Source organism: Pseudorasbora parva, chromosome 24, assembly GCF_024679245.1.
Source record: "Pseudorasbora parva isolate DD20220531a chromosome 24, ASM2467924v1, whole genome shotgun sequence".
NCBI classification, from domain to species: domain Eukaryota; kingdom Metazoa; phylum Chordata; class Actinopteri; order Cypriniformes; family Gobionidae; genus Pseudorasbora; species Pseudorasbora parva.
In genome coordinates this window covers 36,845,973-36,867,750 of record NC_090195.1, presented here as the reverse complement: position 1 = coordinate 36,867,750, position 21,778 = coordinate 36,845,973, and the positions used below count along the sequence as shown (strand labels likewise).

Genomic DNA, 21,778 nt, shown 5'->3' with positions numbered 1-21,778 from the left:
TATGTGTTGTTATTTATTCATGTATATGTATATATGTGGATATGTAGATGTATAAATGGTGACTATATCTCTTTGCCTCTGATTCTTTTTTTCCTTTTTTTATTTAATTTTTTATACTTTATGTACAATTTTCTTCAACCTGTTGTACAGCATTTTTAAATGTGCTCTATAAATAAACCGAACTCAAACTCGAAACTGGTGGACAACTAGTTCCTGCCAGTTATGACTAGTACGACTGCTGCCCCAGAAAGCCTCCTACAGATAAATGAATGAGGCATTTATATAGCGCTTTCATATGTACTACTGCACACCCAAAGCACTTTACACTCATGTCAGGGGTCTCTCCTCAACCACCACCAGTGAGCAGCTCCACTGGGATGAGTGCAACAGTGCAACACCACCAGTGCTCACCACCGGTGATAGGTGGAGAGGAGAGAGTGAAAGAGCCAATTCAGTGGATGGGTTTTTTAGGAGTCCATGATTGGTAAGGGCAAATGGAGGAAATTTGGCCAGGACACCGGGGTTACACCCAAACTCGTTCCCAGTTGGTCTCCCATCCAGGTAAACTTTTTAAGTTTATCTTGATCGTTATATCTTTGTGAGTACAGTCAATAGAAAAAAAAAAACGAACCGGATTGGTGCTTGCAACGCGGAGTTATTACAGTAAATGCCCAGAGCCCCCCCTCAGCTAAACGGCAGCTCTGGGGGCATACACGTAACGGGTGTCTTTGAGCCGCTTAACAGACACAAAATGCAATTAAAATGTCTGTCCAACATGAACAGGTCCCTCACACGACAATGAGATGCGTTTGGCCATTGTTTAAATTTGCCTGTTTTAGACGGCTAGCTGTAGTGATGATGATGATGATGATGATGATGACGATGATGATGATGATGATGATGATGATGATGATGATGATGATGATGATGATGACGATGATGATGAAGATGATGTGTATCATTAATCTCATCTGGTCACATGTGTTTTCGGGCTGGACCAGCGACCAGCACGCCAGCTTCAGTTGATACAAGACGCTCGTTTGTGTGTCTGTTTTGTCAGAATATTATAATTGAGTCGTGACTGTTGTGCTACATAATTAAGAATTTAATTTAATGAATTCTCAGCTGCCCTAGCATGCTAATCGCTCAGTAATTGTTTCTCCGTCTTCTGGAGTGTTTCACACCGGGACGATTCTTCATAAGCGCTGAATGATTTATGCTGTGACGAGCTAAACTACACTTTAGTAAGAAAATGCTGGTGGTTATAACAAGTTTCCCATTATGTGAATGTCTGAAGCTTTCCTGGTATTTCCTGTCTTTCTGAAAAAAATCTTAAAAGTCTATTTAAAAAGAAACAGTACTATTTCATAATAAAATATCAATGAAATAAAAGGCCAGTTTTATAAAAGGTAACAATCCAGACGGTAGTTCCTTGGGTGTTTTAGATGTGTGCAGACTGAACAGGACTTGACGTAGTCAGCTATGTCCTTGACCATGGGTGGCCCAGAAATGAGTTCTGTGTAAGGTTCTCGAAATACCTGGATGGCCAGAGCAAAGTGATGTGTGGACCCACTGCATGACTTGAATTCGGAGATTTGAAGGAACATAGTGCTTGTTTGGCATTCTTAAACATTCTTAAGAATAAAATCATTCTTAACTGCCAATTTCTTCTTATTTTCTAACTTAAGAAAATATATAAGAATATTTTGTATTCCCAAAAACTTTTCTTAAAAATGTTCTTATCTTTTTATGATTGTTCTTAAAGGGGTCATATATGGTACATGCACTTTTACAAGCTGAGTGTATGGAAATGTGTGTTGGCAGTGCCTGTACACAACTATCCCATAATGATAAAAATCCATCCAGTGTTTTTTTTTTAATCTCCTTATATGTTTTCCCCTGTCTCAAATCGAGCCGTTCGGCCATGTGACGACCCGACACCCCTCCCACGTTCTGTTGTTCTCGCTGAATGTTTTCCATCAAATCCCATATAACCGGTGCAATGGTGATAGATGATGGGAGGATTGATTCTGGTCTGAATTCTGCTTGAGGGTGATCATGCCTTCTGGATAATGCATCCGCCTGGCTGTTCTTGCTACCCGGATGGCAGGTTACGGTGAACTGGAGAAGAGTGACCAGCGTGCTTAACGGGGAATAAGTCTTTTTGCACCTTTGATATACTCGAGGTTCTTGTGATCCGTAATGACCTGGAAGGGGTGAATGGAGCCTTCCAGCCAATGTCTCCATTCTTCAACGGCCGATTTCATGGCCAGAAGCTCCTTGTTGCAGACATCATAATTACACTCTTCATCTGGGAACTTCCTAGAAAAATATGCACAGGGAAACAGCTTGCCTGGTTGTCCATGGCGTTGCGAGAGCACTGCACCTATCCCAGTCAGAAGCATCTACTTCCACAATGAATGGTAGGTTAGGGTCTGGATGTTACAGGATGGGTGATGTAATGGAGCTGTTCTTTAGATTAGTGAAGGCTTAAGAGGCTTGACCAGTCCATTTCAGTCTTGACGGTTTACCTTTGAGCAATGATGTAAGTGGTACGGCTGTCATGCTGTAATTGCGGATGAAACATCTGTAAAAGTTGGCGAAACCCAGGAAGCGTTGAAGATCCTTAACTGTGTTGGGTTGTGGCCATTCCGTAACCGTCGTGATCTTGGAGTTATCCATTTCCACACCTTGATAGCTGAGGCTGTATCCCAGGAATGAGGTACGTTGTACATGAAATTCACATTTCTCTGCTTTTACGTAGAGTTGGTTTTCTAGTAGTCTGGCGAGTACAGCTCTGACATGACGCTTTTGCTCCTCTTCTGACTTGGAGTAAATCAGGATGTCATCTACAGGTCCTTCTCAAAAAATTAACATATTGTGATAAAGTTCATTATTTTCCATAATGTAATGATAAAAATTAAACTTTCATATATTTTAGATTCATTGCACAATGACATTACTGTCTGGCGGACATCTCGGCATGGATGAAAAAACATCACCTGCAGCTCAATCTAGCAAAGACTGAGCTGCTTGTTTTCCCTGCTAACCCCACCATACAACATGATTTTACCATCCAGCTAGGTTCATCTCTGATTACTCCTTCAGGGTCGGTCAGAAATCATGGAGTAATCTTTGATGACCAGCTGTCCTTCAAAGACCACATCTCGAAGACGGCTCGCTCATGCAACATCAGGAAAATCAGACCGTTCCTTACGGAGCATGCAACACAGCTCCTGGTCCAAGCCCTGGTCATTTCTAGACTTGACTATTGCAATGCGCTTCTGGCTGGACTTCCATCTTGTGCAATCAAACCGCTGCAAATGATCCAGAACGCTGCAGCACGTCTTGTATTGTATCCCAAAGGGCTGTCACACCTCTATTCATCTCTCTGCATTGGCTACCACTCGCTGCCCGGATCAAAGTCAAAGCCCTGACTCTTGCTCATGGATCTTCCACAAGCGCAGCACCCGCATACTTCGACTCACTCCTACGAGTCTACACTCCCACCAGAAGCCTTCGCTCAGCTAACGAGTGAAGGCTTGTGGTACCATCACAGAGAGGCATGAAATCCCTCTCTAGAACTTTTTCTTTCATTGTTCCTGGTTGGTGGAACGATCTTCCATCCTCCATACGCACAACAGAATCACTCACTTCATTCAAAAGACAGGTAAAAACTCATCTCTTCCTTGAGCACTTAATCTTACATTAAAAAACCCGCTTTCCTCCTCTATTTCTCCTTTCTTCTTTCCTTTTCTGGTCTTTGCTACTCTGAGCGGTGTACAAATCTTGGTATTTAGGGCACTTTTTGTGTTTCGTTGCCTCTTCTTGACGGATCGCTTCCTGTTCTCCTGAGTTGTAAGTTGCTTTGGATAAAAGCGTCTGCTAAATGCATAAATGTAAATGTAAATGTAAAACTGAAATATTTCAGGTCTTTTATTGTTTCAATACTGATGATTTTAGCATACAGCTCATGAAAACCCAAAATTCATGTCTGAAAAAATCAGCATATCATGCAAAGGTTCTCTAAACGAGCTATTAACCTAATCATCTGAATCAACTATTTAACTCTAAACACCTGCAAAAGATTCCTGAGGCTTTTAAAAACTCCCAGCCTGGTTCATTACTCAAAACCGCAATCATGGGTAAGACTGCCAACCTGACTGCTGTCCAGAAGGCCATCATTGACACCCTCAAGCGAGAGGGGAAGACACAGAAAGACATTTCTGAACGAATAGGCTGTTCCCAGAGTGCTGTATCAAGGAACCTCAGTGGGAAGTCTGTGGGAAGGAGAAAGTGTGGCAAAAAACGCTGTATATAAGCGACTACGTACTTGTTCACGATGTCGCTGAAGATTTCATTGATAAATGATTGGAAGATGGCAGGGGCATTGGACAGCCCATTCTGCATGACCTGGTACTCATAGTGCCCCCTAGAGGTCAGGTCACCTTCTTTAATTCTGATGAGGTTATAAGCACTTCTGAGATCTTGGTGTAAATCTTGGCTTCTCTGAGCTGTTCAAGTGCTGCAGGTTCTAAGGGTAGTGGATAAAGGAATTTAACCTTGACTTGATTCAAACCTCTGTAATCAATACATGGACAGAGCCCTCCATCTTTTTTCTCCATGAAGAAGAAACCGGCAGCTGCCGGTGATGTAGATGGACGAATGAACACAGAACTGAGGGCTTCTTGTGAGAGATGTGAGGGAGGATTTTTCACCTGGGACTTTTTACTGCACCGAGCCGAAGTACTCCCAGAAATGCTATTCCGCCACACATTATAGTTCTCCTTTTTAATCCGCTTAGAAAAGCTTTTATTTCACCATACTTGATCGTTCAGCTATTGGTGTAACTGTATTTAAAGGGAACACGTGGAGGAGTTTGGTGGCGTCTAACTTGATCTCTGTTTGGTACCGTAGTGAATGAACTGGGCTTAGTGGGCTAAGCTAATGCTATCAGATCGTCACTGCGCGCCAGAGAGATTAAGAGCACACACTGAGACGAGAGAGGTGTGTGTGTCAACTCGGCTTAGTTAAGGGAATAACAGTTAATATGAAAAAGCGGTGGAGTATCCCTTTAACACCGGCGAAATGATCTGCCAATGGGGTGAGAAAAATAATCTTATTTCTGTTTGGGACGGAAACAAGAAACAAGATTTCAATCAGAAATCTGATTATTTTTCTCACCCCATTGGCAGATCATTTTGCCTGTTTTAAGCAAAAACTCACTTCATTTAGATTTTATTTTTAACAAAATAAGAAAAAAATGTCTAATGCCATTTTACTAATGCATCTTGATTTAACAATTGTTAGATATTTAGACTAGAGACAAGACCAGATGTCTAAGTAAGAGCATGTTTTGCAGTGTGTGTCATGATCAGGCCAGCTGGCCACCGGGCTGTGAGTGACAGCTGGCCTTATTCCACCGGGACCCCACAACTCTTCCTCATTACCCTTCGCTCTATCATCCCTCCTTCCCGTTCTTTCTTCATCCCTCCCTCTTCTCTTCTCTCTTCAGATGGAGGATGCACAGATGGCTCGGAGCTGGATCTACCTGTGCGGACAGCTGGTGATGTCCCATTAACTCTTAAAGAGAGGTCTGCCACTGTCACCTGAGAAGCGGAGGGCCATCCCGCCTCACAACAGCTCTCAGGAAAACCAGAGCGAGAAGAATAATGTGCTACACGTCCTGTCTGCAAACGTGGATTTGATCAGGGCGATGCGAGCGTCCAATAGAGGCAGAGCATATTTGGGGGGGGGGGGGTCAATCCAACGCTCTCCATTGACTGTGTATTGCGTGAAGCGCCTCCTTTTCATTTCAGACATATTACAAAAAAACAGAACAATATGTGACAACACTGCAAAAAATGCTTTTCTTACTCAGTATTTTTGTCTTGTTTTACAGTCCAAACATCTAAAAAATTCTTAGATTAAGCAACATTTACTAGACAGGCAAAAGTAATTGTCTTGTTTTGGGGAAAAATAACTCAAAATGAAGAGAGTTTTTGCTTAAAATAAGATAAATACTCTGCCAATGGGGTGAGAAAAATAATCTTGTTTTCTGTTTGAATTAAGATTATTTCTCTCACCCCATTGGCAGATTATTTATCTTATTTTAAGCAGAAACTCTCTTCATTTAGAGTTATTTTCCCCCAAAACAAGACAATTACTTTTGCCTGTCTAGTAAATACTTCTTGTTTTAAGAATTAAGATGTTTGGACTAGACACAAGACAAAAATACTAAGTAAGAAGAGCATTTTTTGCAGTGAAGGTGTGCCGCAAACAAGTTAAAAAACACAGAACTAAGTTTTTATAAGCTGTCGACCCATAAAAGCGAGCGTTTAAGGAGACAAAAGTGGACACAGGCAATAAGGCGTGAAGCTTCAGCAGAAGAATGGCCCAGTTTTGGGATCCGGACACTCAGTTTGTCTACATGTGCAGTAAACATTTAGTCAAATATCCAAATGTCAGTTTTATGTATTATATTTCCTGTCTCTGATTGCTTTCCCCTCCAGTGGGCGTCGTTCTCAGTGTAATACAACATGTCTCGCTCTGTCTCTATTGCATGTCTGCACTTTTATGTCTTCAAACGCTGTTTTTGGGGGTCAACAGCTTATAAAAACTTCTGGGTTTTTGGTTCTGGGTTTGTTAGCTTGTTTTCTGCACACCTTGTCACATATCAGCTTTCAGACATTGGCATTGCTAGTATTTTTGTGATAAGTCAGAAATGACAAGGAGGCGCTTTGGTTGTTTTGGTTGTCTTGTTCCCCCCCAGTGGGCGTGGCTTTCAGATTCTCTGTCTCTATGGTAACGGGTTATCGAAAAACAGAAAAATGTGGGGCGGGACTTGGTTATATGTGTCAGCTGTTGATTGGATGGATGTTTGAGATGTGGGCGTGGCTCTCAAAAAACAAACACTGGGTTTATGTAGGACAGAACACATGTTGGGTTAATTTTACAACACATTTTAAAGGGGTGATGAATTGAGAAAGCAACTTCTCATTCAGTCTTTCATACGTAAAAGTTGATTGTGATATCAGAATATCCTAAACGTTGCACAGGTCAGGATTAGTGTAGAAATGTGCGTTAAACTCACAGCTCATGCAGTGATGGAGCGCAGTATTCTGAACAGCTGCCCGCGTCGACACTGTGCTTTACTTCACTATATCTTTTCGTTTCGCATCGTTTCGTTTAAAAGTGGACATTTCAAGCTTTCTACACGCATATGTCTCGTGTGTGTGAGGCAAGTAGCCTAGCCTGCTGAGTTTGGGTTGATTTAAGAGACACGCTCCAGTTCATGAGCAATGAAAGCGATGTCACGATTATAGTCTGCTATTCGCTTCTAATTTATTAAATCCAGGCAATTAGCCGAAGAAATCTTTAATAAAAATCAAGATACAATTTATACAAAAAAAATGTACTTTAAAGAAAGGCTTTCTACAAAACAAAACTTAATATTAAACAAAATATACAATCATTTCTGACCCACTCGCATCTTTGCACTTATCATAATCAGATGAGATTTAAAAATAATATTATAATATTTAAACATAAATATGAATAAACATTGTTTAATGGCTACAACAAGTATAGTCAGCTCCAGATAAATGTCTGATCTGGATTAGAGCGAACATCATTTTACCGGTGAGGCTTCATGAGCGCGCCTGCGGATTACTGAGCCGACTCAAGTCTGCTTTATTTATATATATTTATATCACATGAATGAATGAATGAAGCAACACACGAATGTGACTAAAACAGCCACAAATGTGACAGTATTGCTTTGTTACAGATTGTGATATCTGTTAATTATATGCGCGCTGTCACAGGCTGGAGAATCCTTTATTTGAGGTATTGTTGGTTCAATGCGATTTGGGCTCAGACTCGGACATGTAGCCTATGGGCCAGGGCTCTTAACTTGATATTTGATATTTTGATATCGATATTTTGTGTCGGCTTGTTTTTGTGAAATATGAGGACAAAAATGTGTGTAATGACATGGGTATGACACAGGTATTACAGGAGAGGGTGAAATATGAGGACATTATATTTGTGTGTGTGTGTGTGTGTGTGTGTGTGTGTGTGTGTGTGTGTGTGTGTGTGTGTGTGTGTGTGTGTGTGTGTGCAGTTCAACCCAGGATTTGGGTAAAATTGACCCTGAGCTTGCAGGGGCGGAGCTTAAGTACATTAAATGTTGGCATCCGTCACCAGAGAGATGAGTCAAATTTTTAAAAAATGAAACATGCATGGATGATTTATTCATTATAATAACGTGCATTTATAAAATAGGATCAATTTTCAAGTCACACATTTTGAGGTTTGATTCGCATCCGTGGCACGAACACTGCTGAACGAGTTACGTGTAACAGTTTAATCATTTCAGCCTTTAAATAATGAAAGTACCTAAAGGGCCTGAAATGAGTTTATCTCACAGGTCTGAACATAACTCTCCTCCCTGAGACATCCCTGCCCGATGAGAGAGTGTTTCAGAAAGACTTTATCACACTAATTAAGGGTAAATGGTGTGTGACCCTCAGTCGCCCGGGTGAGACATGAGGGAGCCGAGTGTTTGTGTGTGTGTGTGTGTGTGTGTGTGTGTGTGTGTGTGTGTGTGTGTGTGTGTGTGTGTGACCACACTCCTGATTCATTAGCTCGTCTAGTTCTTCTTTCACATGTCTGAATCCTCAAGAAAAGAGAAGTTCCTCAGCTGGCAGAAACAACATTAAGGGACTAAATTTAAGATTTCGGCTAAATGCTGGATCACACAACAATCAGAAGGCATTGGAGACACTTCCATAACAGGAGCAGTGTTTTCACCAACTCAGGGAAGCACCAATGATGAAACCTCAAACATTTCTCTTAAAGGAAGCTCAATATGATTCAAGATGAAGCTGTTCTATCGGGTTGAGCTCAGGACTCTGTGCAGGCCAGTCCAGTTCCTCCACACCAAACTCCTCATCCATGTCTTTATGGAGCGACGCTTTGTGCACTGGAGCGCAGTCATGCTGGGACAGGAAGGGGCCGTCCACAAACTGATCCCACAAAGCTGAGAGCATGAAATTGTCCAAAATGTCTTGGTGAAGCATTAAGAGTTCCTTTCACTGGAACTAAGGGGCCAACCCCTGAAAAACAACCCCACCCCATAATCCCCCTCCACTAAACTTTACACTTGGTCCAATGCAGTCAGGCGAGTCCCGTTCTCCTGGTGACGGCCAAACCCAGACTTGTCCATGGGATTGTCAGACTGAAGCGTGATTGGTCGCTCAGAGAACACGTCTCACTGCTCTAGAGTCCAGTGGCGGCTGCTTTACTCCACTGCATCCCACGCTTTGCATTGCTCTTGGTGATGTAAGGCTTGGATGAGCTGCTCGGCGATGGAAACCCATTCCATGAAGCTCTCTCCGCTGTTCTTGAGCTCATCTGAAGGCCACAGAAGTCCGGAGGTCTGGAGCTGTTGACTCTGCAGAAAGTTGGAGACTTCTGCGCACTGTGACCCTCAGCATGTGCTGACCCCGCTCTGGGATTTAACACTTCGTGGCTGAGTTGCGGTTGTTCCCAATGGCTTCCTCTTTGTTATAATCCCACTAACAGTTGAGCGTGGAATATTTAGTAGTGAGGAAATGTCAGGAATGGCCTTATTGCACAGGTGTCAGCCTATCACGGCCCCACGCTTGAGTTCACTGAGCTCCTGAGAGCGACCCATTCTTTCACTAATGTGTGTAGAAGCGTCTGCAGGCCGAGAGCTGGAGTTATACACCTGTGGCCATGAAGAGACTGAACACCTGAACTCAGGGATCTGGAGGAGCGGCACAATACTAATGGCAATATAGTGTATTTCAGGAATAAAATAACCTGTACATTTACAACATGGGTGAATACAATCTGATAATTAAAGGCAGATGATAAAATAGCTGTACAATCCCAGAAGTCATATCAGAATATTATAGAGATTTGAGGATGGGCTCTTTTGCTTTTCACCCGTAGATAATCATCCCCTTCAGGACTCAGTGTATCTCTAGATTAAAATGCTGTGTTTTGATAATCCATGCATTAGATTGGAAAGCTTCTGCAAACTCTAAAGCCTCTCATTCTTAATGTAACTCATTCTACCTCTTATATTTGCCCAATTAGCACAAAAACACCATTATCTTCTTTCAAACACGTACTTTGTTGAAGAATCACTCTGTGGACTGAAATATTCCCTTAAGTGAACACATTTTTGGTTGGCCTACTTCTGGTTAACCCCATTACTGCTTAATAGCGAGAGAAAGTTTCCTCCCGAATATTGTTGCGGTGTAAATTAATGAGAGTTTCTTAGTCCGGCGCCAGACGAGTGTGTGTGTGTGTGTGTGTCTCGAGGAGAAAGACCAAACCCATCCGTCGCCAAAAGCAGGTCAGGTTAACACACATACCTGAGCATGAGACGAGGGTGCAGCAACTACAACCATACACAACTACTCTTCATATGTGCGTATTTAAAATGCATTACAATTTATCAACAGCATAATAATAATGCAGCTAAGGAGATAAAAAATGTTATATATATAATTTTTTTTTTTTTTTTTACTGGACGAAATATATATGTTATTGGACTTGAATAGGTGTGTGGCATCTTATAACATATCCACCCATCCACGAGCTGGTCTTCATGAGCTGACGGCGGATGGAGCTCATATAAGCGGAACCTGGGGGTTAGATGAGGATGGATGGATGGATGGATGGATGGATGGATGGATGGATGGATGGATGGATGGGTGTTTGGATAGACAGACAGACAGATAGATAGATAGATAGATAGATAGATAGATAGATAGATAGATAGATAGATAGATAGATAGATCAGGGCGGGCTTTAGCCGATGACGGACAGATGATCGACAGAAACTGACCAAAGAGATCATCAGGGCGGGCTTTAGCCGATGACGGACAGATGATCGACAGAAACTGACCAATGAGATCATCAGGGCGGGCTTTAGCCGATGACGGACAGATGATCAACAGAAACTGACCAAAGAGATCATCAGGGCGGGCTTTAGCCGATGACGGACAGATGATCGACAGAAACTGACCAATGAGATCATCAGGGCGGGCTTTAGCCGATGACGGACAGATGATCGACAGAAACTGACCAATGAGATCATCAGGGCGGGCTTTAGCCGATGACGGACAGATGATCAACAGAAACTGACCAATGAGATCATCAGGGCGGGCTTTAACCGATGACGGACAGATGATCGACAGAAACTGACCAATGAGATCATCAGGGCGGGCTTTAGCCGATGACGGACAGATGATCGACAGAAACTGACCAATGAGATCATCAGGGCGGGCTTTAGCTGATGACGGACAGATGATCAACAGTAACTGACCAATGAGATCATCAGGGCGGGCTTTAGCCGATGACGGACAGATGATCAACAGTAACTGACCAATGAGATCATCAGGGCGGGCTTTAGCTGATGACGGACAGATGATCAACAGTAACTGACCAATGAGATCATCAGGGCGGGCTTTAGCCGATGACGGACAGATGATCAACAGAAACTGACCAATGAGATCATCAGGGCGGGCTTTAGCTGATGATGGACAGATGATCGACAGAAACTGACCAATGAGATCATCAGGGCGGGCTTTAGCCGATGACGGACAGATGATCGACAGAAACTGACCAATGAGATCATCAGGGCGGGCTTTAGCCGATGACGGACAGATGATCGACAGAAACTGACCAATGAGATCATCAGGGCGGGCTTTAGCCGATGACGGACAGATGATCAACAGAAACTGACCAATGAGATCATCAGGGCGGGCTTTAACCGATGACGGACAGATGATCGACAGAAACTGACCAATGAGATCATTTACATTTACATTTACATTTAATCATTTAGCAGACGCTTTTATCCAAAGCGACTTACAAAAAAGGGGAGAGTAATAGAAGCAACGGAACAGACAAGGCCAAAAACCTGTAAGAGCTGTAAGAAATCTCAATTAATTAGCACAATACACAATTTTTTTTTTTTTTTTTTTTTTTTTTTTTTTTTTAAAAAGACAGACATCTACAACAAAAACTCACGTCCGCACAGTGCCGAACACTGGATTTTGATAGCTAAGATAGCTACAACCCATTAGGACTAAGGCTGTTGCCCCAGCTGTTGTCGTTAATGCAGATTCAGTGGCCCAATGGGTTGGTTTTGTATGGCATTCTAGCTAAACGCGCAGCAATAGCCATCTACAACAAAAACTCACGTACGCAATATACAGAACACTGGATTCTGATAGTTATGATTACTATGTAACATACCCGCCTGAAGGCACAAATCCGGATGAGAGACGTAGATATGATCCCGGAGTGTACGCTTTTGGTCGTTGCTGTGGTGATCAGTAAGTGCTATTCTGTATTGGTCAAGTGCAAATGGAAAAGATGTGTCTTAAGATGTTTTTTAAGAATGGCTACAGACTCGGCAGCACGAATTGAGATCGGCAGGTCATTCCACCAGGTAGGAACGGTCCAGGAAAATGTCCGTGAGAGCGATTTCATGCCTCTTTGGGATGGAACCACGAGGCGCCGCTCGTTCGCAGAACGCAAGCTTCTGGAGGGTGTGTAAGTCTGAGCAAGTGAATTTAGGTATATTGGTGCCGAGCCAGAGGTTGTTTTGTAGGCGAGAACTAGAGCCTTGAATTTGATGCGAGCAGCCATTGGCAACCAGTGCAGTTTGATGAAGAGAGGCGTAACATGCGCTCTCTTCGGCTCATTAAAGACCACTCTCGCCGCTGCATTCTGGATCAGCTGCAAGGGTTTGATAGTGCATGCTGGAAGCCCAGCCAGAAGAGCATTACAATAATCCAGTCTGGAGAGAACAAGAGCTTGAACCAGGAGTTGTGCAGCCTGTTCTGATAGGAAGGGTCTAATCTTTCTAATGTTGTATAAAGCAAATCTGCAGGACCGGGCTGTTGCAGTAATGTGGTCAGTGAAGTTTAACTGGTCATCAATCACAACTCCAAGGTTTCTTGCTGTCCTTGATGGAGTTATGGTCGATGAACCAAGCTGAATGGAGAAATTTTGATGAAGTGCTGGGTTGGTTGAGAAAACAAGTAATTCTGTCTTTGCAAGATTGAGTTTAAGATGATGCTTTTTCATCCAGTCAGAAATGTCTGTCAGACAGGCAGCGATACGAACACTGACTGTAGGATCATCTGGTTGAAATGAGAAGTAGAGTTGAGTGTCATCCGCATAGCAGTGATAGGAGAAGCCGTGTTTCTGAATGACAGAACCTAATGATGACATGTAGATGGAGAAGAGAAGTGGTCCAAGGACTGAGCCCTGGGGAACCCCAGTAGCTAGATGATGTGACTTAGACACTTCACCTCTCCATGACACCCTGTAGGACCTACCAGAGAGGTAAGACCTGAACCACTGGAGGGCAGATCCTGAGATCCCCGTCCTCTTAAGTGTTGACAGGAGGATCTGGTGGTTAACTGTGTCAAAAGCAGCAGACAGATCCAGCAGAATGAGCACTGAGGATTTGGAAGCTGCTTTTGCCAGTCTCAGTGCCTCAGTTACCGAGAGCAAGGCCGTCTCAGTCGAATGACCGCTTTTGAAGCCGGATTGGTTGTTGTCTAGGAGGTTGTCCCTTTCAAGAAACTTAGAGAGTTGATTGAACACAACTCGCTCAAGGGTCTTTGCAATGAAAGGCAGAAGGGATACCGGTCGGTAGTTTTCTAAAAGTGCTGGATTCAGAGAGGGTTTCTTAAGCAGTGGGGTTACCCGAGCCTGCTTAAATGCTGTGGGAAAGGTTCCCGTGTGAAGAGAAGTGTTGACAATGTGAGTGAGTGCAGGAGTGATTGAAGAAGAAATGGCCTGAAGGAGGTGAGTGGGAATAGGATCAAGTGGACAGGTAGTAGGGTGATTGGAAAGGATGAGTTTAGAAATATCTGCCTCGGAGAGTGGAGAGAAGGATGGAAGCGTGTTCGTGTTAGTTGTTGAGATGTGCGTGTCAGTTTGTGATGTGGAGAACTGTTTGCTAATGAGAGCTGTTTTGTTGGTGAAAAATGATGCAAAGTCATCAGCTGTAAGAGTTGATGAAGGAGGGGGAGGAGGTGGACAAAGGAGAGAGGAGAATGTTTTAAAGAGTTGGCGAGAGTCAGAGCAATTGTTGATTTTGTTGTGGTAGTATGTTGTTTTAGCAGTGGAGACATTTGTAGAGAAAGAAGAGAGAAGAGACTGATAAAAGGCAAGGTCAGTATTGTTTTTAGATTTATGCCATTTCCTCTCTGCCGCCCTGAGTCCAGAGCGATGTTCACGGAGAACTTCAGACAGCCAGGGGGCAGATGGGGTGGGGCGGGCTGGTCTGGATGAAAGGGGGCAAAAACTGTCTAAGGAGGATGTTAGAGTGGAGCAAAGAGTGTCAGTAGCACTGTTAGTGTCCAGTGCTGAGAACTGAGCAGGTGGAGGGAGTGAAGATGAAACCATAGTGGATAGGCGAGAGGGAGAGAGTGAGCGTAGATTACGCCGAAAGGTAATCTGTGTAGGAGTATGTTTTGTATCTGGAGTCAGTATGAGGTTAAGAGTGATGAGAAAGTGGTCTGAGGTGTGTAATGGAGTAACTAAAGTGTTGTCCGTGGAGCAGTTGCGTGTGTAGACAAGGTCTAATTGGTTACCTGATCTGTGAGTAGCCGTAGTAGATACTAACTTAAGGTCAAATGAAGTCAGTAGAGTGCTGAAGTCTGCAGCTAGGTGTTTATCAAGATGGATTTTGAAGTCGCCAAGCAGAATCAGTGGAGTGCCATCCTCGGGGAAGCTAGAAAGTAACACATCCAACTCCTCCACAAAGTTACCGAGGTGACCTGGAGGACGATAGACCACTACCACATGGATTTTAACAGGGTGAGTAATAGTGATTGAGTGCGATTCAAATGAACTGGCCGGTAGAGACGGTAATGGATCAAATTTCCAATCATTTGAGATAAGCAAACCAGTACCCCCACCCCTCCCAATAGGCCGAGGAGTGTGTGAAAAAGTATAATTCAGATCATCAGGGCGGGCTTTAGCCGATGACGGACAGATGATCGACAGAAACTGACCAATGAGATCATCAGGGCGGGCTTTAGCCGATGACGGACAGATGATCGACAGAAACTGACCAATGAGATCATCAGGGCGGGCTTTAGCCGATGACGGACAGATGATCGACAGAAACTGACCAATGACCAATGTTTTCCCGCCGGTTGAAGCGACCTCAATTATGGGATATATAGAGCCAGGAATGCCAATTTTAGCAGCAACCTTGCCAGAATAACACACATTTCACCCCCAAACGCCATTCCGGAGAACCCCTGAGAAGCTCTTGGGCTTGATTTGGGCTAATCGTTGGCGGGTTTTGTTGTAAACACTTGGCAACCCTGTCTGCACACGCGCTGGAATAAGAAACACGCCCCATAATTACAGCCCAATGGAGCATCGTAACAAGACTGGGATTATAACTCAAGGTTAAAGGCACAGTGTGTAGTTTTCTGCCACTAGAGGTCGCAGAACTCAGTGGCCAATCACAATCATGCCTGATGAGCGCATGAACTCAGTGGCCAATCAGAGGCACTCAGTTTAGTCAGAATCCACTTAAAGGCACATTATGTAAATTCTCAGTCTCTTATTCAGATCAAAGGCGTGTCTTGACTCTTGAGTGGGCGGAGCTTCTTCCGCTTGTGTGTGTGTGTGTGTGTGTGTGTGTGTGTGTGTGTGTGTGTGTGTGTGTGTGCGTGTAACGCAGCGCTGTTTTATCCTCTCACACACATGTGAGTGTGTTAAAGTGATGTTATAACGCCACTATGATCCACTTGTTGACACTGCAGTGAGCGAGATCATATTAGGCGGTAAATCAACAACAGCAGATTAAACAATAAGACTAACGGTGCTGAGCTGGAGAACAATCATTAGTTTCTGTCCATCAATGATCCAAACAGTGTCTAATAAAACACATCAGATATTAAAGCGGCGATAGTGTTGCCATGGTTACTACACAATAACATGAGGATGTCACTGATAGGCGATACACACACACACACACATTTGTTTGTTTGTTTTTGTGACATAAGTGGGCGTAATGGTTTTTATACTGTACAAACCATATTTTCTATTCCCTTACACTGCCCCTAAACCTACCCATCACACACACACACACACACACACACACACACACACACACACACACACACACACACACACACACACACACACACACACACACACACGTGCATGCAGAAGTGGGATCAGACAGACAGAGCTTTGGAATGTGTTCTTATGCAATCAGCTGAGTCCAGACAGAGAGAGAGAGAGAGAGAGAGAGAGAGAGAGAGAGAGAGAGAGAGAGAGAGAGAGAGAGAGAGACTGGGCGGGATCGGTGTCGGTCCGTCCCAGCCAATGATCAGACGTGTTTCTCTTCCTCTTTTATTCTCCCTATCCTTCAGTCCTCCGGCGGCTCAGAACGACTCGAGTAGCAGAAGAAGTGTGAGGATGAGGATGAGGAGGATGATGAGGATAATGGATGCAATACCGTGTCGTGTCGTGTTTTTAGCCCTGTTCTTCGGAGCCAGGATACAGCACACAGAAGGTAAGCCCAGTGTGTGTGTGTGTGTGTGTGTGTGTGTGTGTGTGTTGGCCCTGGGGCCAGCGGAGGGCTCTTTGTTTGCAAGCAACTGCAGCCCAAAGAGAGAAAGAGAGTGTGTGTGTGTGTGTGTGTGTGTGTTTCTGCAAAGATGGCGCAGGTCAGAGAGAAAGAGATGCTGCCAGTACAGAGCCTTTATTCCTCCGCGACTCACTGAAAAGTCCGTCATAAATCGCACCTGATTGTGTTTATAAACGGAATAACGTTATATTCTCGTGTGTGTTTAGATGCTCACCTGTGATTAATGCTTGAGATCGATATCTGATGCAGGCTGAGTGTGTTTATAGTTATCGGTTTTTATGATCAGACTGTGACTCACACACACACACACCTCATCTGCCTCGAGGTGTTGTATTTTTCTGTCTCCGTTTTAAAAACACAATGTAGTAATAGATGGCATAATCATCCTTTAGTTAATCGAAACTTATTTTTGTTTATAATAACTGTCAATCTGACAGACAGCTGCTGTTTGTTTGTTTGTTTACTATAAGATGACATATTGTTTTGCGTAACGTGAGTTGCTCAATTGATAAAACATAAGATGCGCCGTAACGCGTATTGTACGCTAGCGGGATCGGGCTAACTGTTTAAATGCTTTAAATTCTGCTAGCGCTTTTAAAGTTAAAAATACTCTCAGAATGTAACTTTTAATGTGTTTTGTTACACGACTGGTATATTTAAAAGCGTTTAAAATGTGTCCCGTCACCTCGTTTGACTTTTGAGTTAGCCGTTAGCTGTTTGGCTAACTTGTTTTCATCAGTTGGAAAAGCGAAACAATAACAAAACGAAGCGATAGCTGTCTCCTTTTGAGTTTCTAATATAAGTTAACGTTTAAAAATACTTTTTGGTTTATGTGCTACTGTTTAATTAAGGGAGGGAGAGATGGATCAATAGTAGTAGTAATTATGATAATAGTAATGTAAACACGGGATGATGTCAGATGTGTGTGTGTGGACTGAAGGTCTCATTTTAGTCATTTTTTGGGTCACAGCAAGAAAAAAAGCACCATAATTTTTCTCTTTTCTTTGGTTTGGTATTATTTAGTGTGCGAAATATTGCCATTTGCCTCACAGTACATATATGTAAGATTATTTTTAAATGTATTGAAGCCCATTTCCACCATGTATAGAAAAATAACTAATTTATTTTTTGACATACTAAGTCATTTATGAGATGAGGTCATTATTATGACATACTATGACAGATGAAATGGGACACAATGGCTCTCTTCTGGTCTTAATCTGGTTGTCTCATCAGGTTTGAGCATGTCTCGTTGGGTTGAATAACTCTTATTATTATAGTCTGGCGGGCAGGGAAAGGTGCCGTTATTGTCATATGCATTTATTGCCAGGTGACTTGCATTGTGTCCCCTTCACTAAATCAAGGACGGCTGCTTTATTGGCACTGTATGATTTATGGACGTCCTTCTCCAAATCATGTTCTGAATGTTAGCAGTGATGCCTAAAGTCAGCATCAAACGGCATTCGTAGTCAGTGTGTGTGTCGTGTTTAAATGGAATGCACCTAAAAGGAATTCAAGTATTTGTGGCATAATTATAATTATATATTGAATATATGAATTATCATATATGAGTATATCGTTCAGAAACCGCGGACGCAATCGTGGAATCCGGTCTTAAAAACAGAATGTATAATGACAGTATAGTTATGTATAATAACAGTTCAGTTAAACAAGTATTTTTCTTCCGTGTTTTAATTTTAACAGTAAAGCTCAGTTGTGCAGCACGTTGTTTAATTTTACACGATTAAAAGATAAATTATTGTTTTATGTCATCGTTTGATTACCAGAAAATACACAACACAGAATCTGTAGGGGAAGGAATCTACTTTCGTAATTGTTGTTTTCTTGAATTTTCAATTAGACATGCTTTTTGAGAACTATTAAATCTGTTGAGCCATTACAACGGAGGACAAACGGGAGGACAAAGGAATCCAGAAAAATAAAAACGGAATAAAATGCAATTTGGGAAAAATAAAGCAGATTTCATCGGGCACTATGAACACCACACACACTTCAACTTGTTCTTCACTTAAAAAAGAGAAGAGAAGGAGGTCAAGGCATGTTCACACCATCGCTCTATCCTTCTGTTTTTCTTAAATCACACACACACACACACACACACACACACACACACACACACACACACACACACACACACACACACACACACACTGAAAGTGATCCAGCGATATCATTTCTCTGGTCTGTGGCTGTGGTGTGGATTATTATTACTTCATATAGTTTTCATTATGCTTCTCGCCATTGGTGTGAACGGGCCTTTACTAAATCTCTCTTTTTTTCAAAACGATTGACCAATTCATGGTTTAGATTTTATTTTATTTTTTTATGTTTAACTAGTTATAAACTTATAAACTTAACTACAATATGATTCTCTTTATTAACCATCTGCTTAAAATGTTCCAAGTGCACTGACCCACCTGAAGTGATCATCATGGTGTAAATGATCTGTCTATCTGTCTGTCCGTCCATCCATCCATCCATCCATCCATCCATCCATCCATCCATCCATCCATAGCCCCTTTCTCACTGCACGTCGGACCCGCAATATTCCCGGAGCATTGCCGGGTCGCCTTTTGTGTGAAAGCACCACGTCCCGGGATTGATTACCGAATTCGACCTGGGATGAGCGCTGCAAAAGCCGAAACTAATGCCGCAGCGTGTGTGTAGTTATCGTGCGACTCCTAGAGCTTGTTTCTTCAATAACACAACCCTGCAGTGCCAGAAGAGCTCGTCGGTGTTTTAAACGCAGAGAGTGTTCGGATACAAAAGAAACTCAAATTAAACAAGCAGAAATGAGCGCAAACTGGACACAAGTCGAGACCACGGAGCTCCTTACTATCCGCGCTGAAGCGGAGATCGCTCGCCGTTATACGTCACATCAGGATGTCACGTGTCAACTCGACCCGGGACCGTTACGGGTTGTGTGTGAAAGCGCTCATATTACGGTATTTCGCTGGCAGTGTGAATGGACCAAATCTAGCGGCCCGGGAACAAATGGGGTCGCATTATCCGTGTGTTTGCCGGAATCGCAGTGTGAAAGGGGCTTATCTATCTACTAAAAGTAATGTCAATAAATAACAGCAGTTATTAATGAAAATGCTTTGAGAAAAACCGCCGTTTCTCCATTTAAAGATAATGCTGGTGTAGCGATACACTCGTGTCACGATTCGATATGTATCTCGATACTGAACTCACGATACGATATAAATGATGGTGAGCGCATGATGGCAGAGTTTACATTTGTGGTAGCCTTCATTTGTTTGTGTGTGTGTGTGTGTGTGTGTGTGTGTGTGTGTGTGTGTGTGTGTGAATTATACCTTATAAACATGCCGACTACAGCAAGCTGAGCCTTGGATAAAACATCTCTATATCGCGAATCATATCGCTTCCATCAACGATACATATCGTCATGTTTGTATATCGTGATTATTGTTTAACGTAGTGTGTAACCATTTAGGGTGTGTGTGTGTGATTTAGGTGCGGTGTGTGTGTGTGTGTGTGTGTGTGTGTGTGTGTGTGTGTGTGTGTGTGTGAATTATACCTTATAAACATGCCGACTACAGCAAGCTGAGCCTTGGATAAAACATCTCTATATCGCGAATCATATCGCTTCCATCAACGATACATATCGTCATGTTTGTATATCGTGATTATTGTTTAGCGTAGTGTGTAACCATTTAGGGTGTGTGTGTGTGATTTAGGTGCGGTGTGTGTGTGTGTGTGTGTGTGTGTGTGTGATTAACCCCTCTGTTCGATACGTGCTCTCCACAATGACCTGCCTCTGGGACAGGAATCTGAAGTATTCTGGTGACCCACACAGCCTGTTGTCCCGGCTTAAGGAACCAGAACTAATGTGAGAAGCTGCGTTAGTGCCAGCTGTGATGAGCGGAGAGCTAGTGATGCGTTCAGACGGCCTGCGTTTGGCACAGAGGCTCGTGGAAATCAGCTTCGGTATCTCTTAAAGCGTTAGTTCACCCAAAAGTGTAAATTGTGTGATTAATTCCTCCTGTGGTTGGCCAGCCGTCAGACCTCCGCTCATCTTCACACACAGATGAAGATATTAGTGTTGAAATCCGATGGCTCAGAAAGGCCTTCATTGACACCAATGTCATTTCCTCTCTCAAGACCCATAAAGGCACTACATTTGTTTATTTACAGGGACAGTGCATATTAATAAACATTTCTGTCAATATGCCAGAGTTAGCCAAAAGGATATTTTTCACCTGTAGTCCCGAGACCGATGTCATCCTAAAAGAGAGTAAAAAGGTACATTTTACATAACAAGAGAACAACCAATACAATTTAAACAAGCACTAAGTTAAGATGTACAATAAAAACATAGAGGAGGAGATGATGGACCATGAATAATGTTATAGAAAACAAATCTGCAAATCTGCAAATGTAATAATATACAAAATAATGTGTGTTTTTGTAATATTGGTCAATGAAATGCATGTTTTCTTATCCAATATGTTTGCAGTTTGTTTGTAAAGTGAGTGAAGCGGTTTCAGAGATGAGACACGAGCTCGTGACCAAATGGGTGAACAATAATTCATCTGTGAGGAGATCATAGAGAGCGTGTTCAGTTCTGCTCCGGTGTGGACATTTGATGGCGAATGTGTCTGAAGTTACTGACAGTGAATTAGATTATTTTACAGATCATTTTTACATGAGATTTAAATGAAAGCTTTGAATCAATTAAACCCCAGATATTTATCTTCTGACACACTCTGCAGCCTTTCCCCTGAGACAGACATCGGGCTCAACGCTGAAGTTATTTTTTGACTTGCTGAAAAACATGGCTACTGTTTTCGATGCAGGCGAGAGTTTTTTAACCAAGCTGTGATTTTAACCGTGGAGTTGGTGAGCTTCTCAGACACCTGAGAGATGTTACTGCCATGAGCATAGACTACAGTGTCATCAGCAAACATCTAAGCAGAAACATCAGGACAGACAGACGGGAGATCATTTATATAAAGTGAGATCAACAAAGGTCCTACATTTGACCCTTGGGGAAGCCCAGTGGACAGACTGAGGGCCGCTGATTTAGACGACTGGACTCTGACATGTTGGGAGCGG

The 21,778-nt window shown here is 42.8% G+C and overlaps 1 protein-coding gene across 1 annotated transcript in view; it reads left to right on the top strand.

Annotated features, from left to right (window-relative positions):
- Positions 1-16,391: 16,391 nt before the first annotated feature.
- tgfbr1b (transforming growth factor, beta receptor 1 b) overlaps positions 16,392-21,778 on the top strand; it is a 50,274-nt gene continuing 44,887 nt past the window's right edge. Inside the window, exon 1 of the mRNA XM_067435563.1 lies at positions 16,392-16,603. Within this exon, the coding sequence (XP_067291664.1) occupies positions 16,414-16,603 (190 nt within the window). The 5' untranslated portion in view covers positions 16,392-16,413. The remainder of the gene's footprint in view (positions 16,604-21,778) is intronic.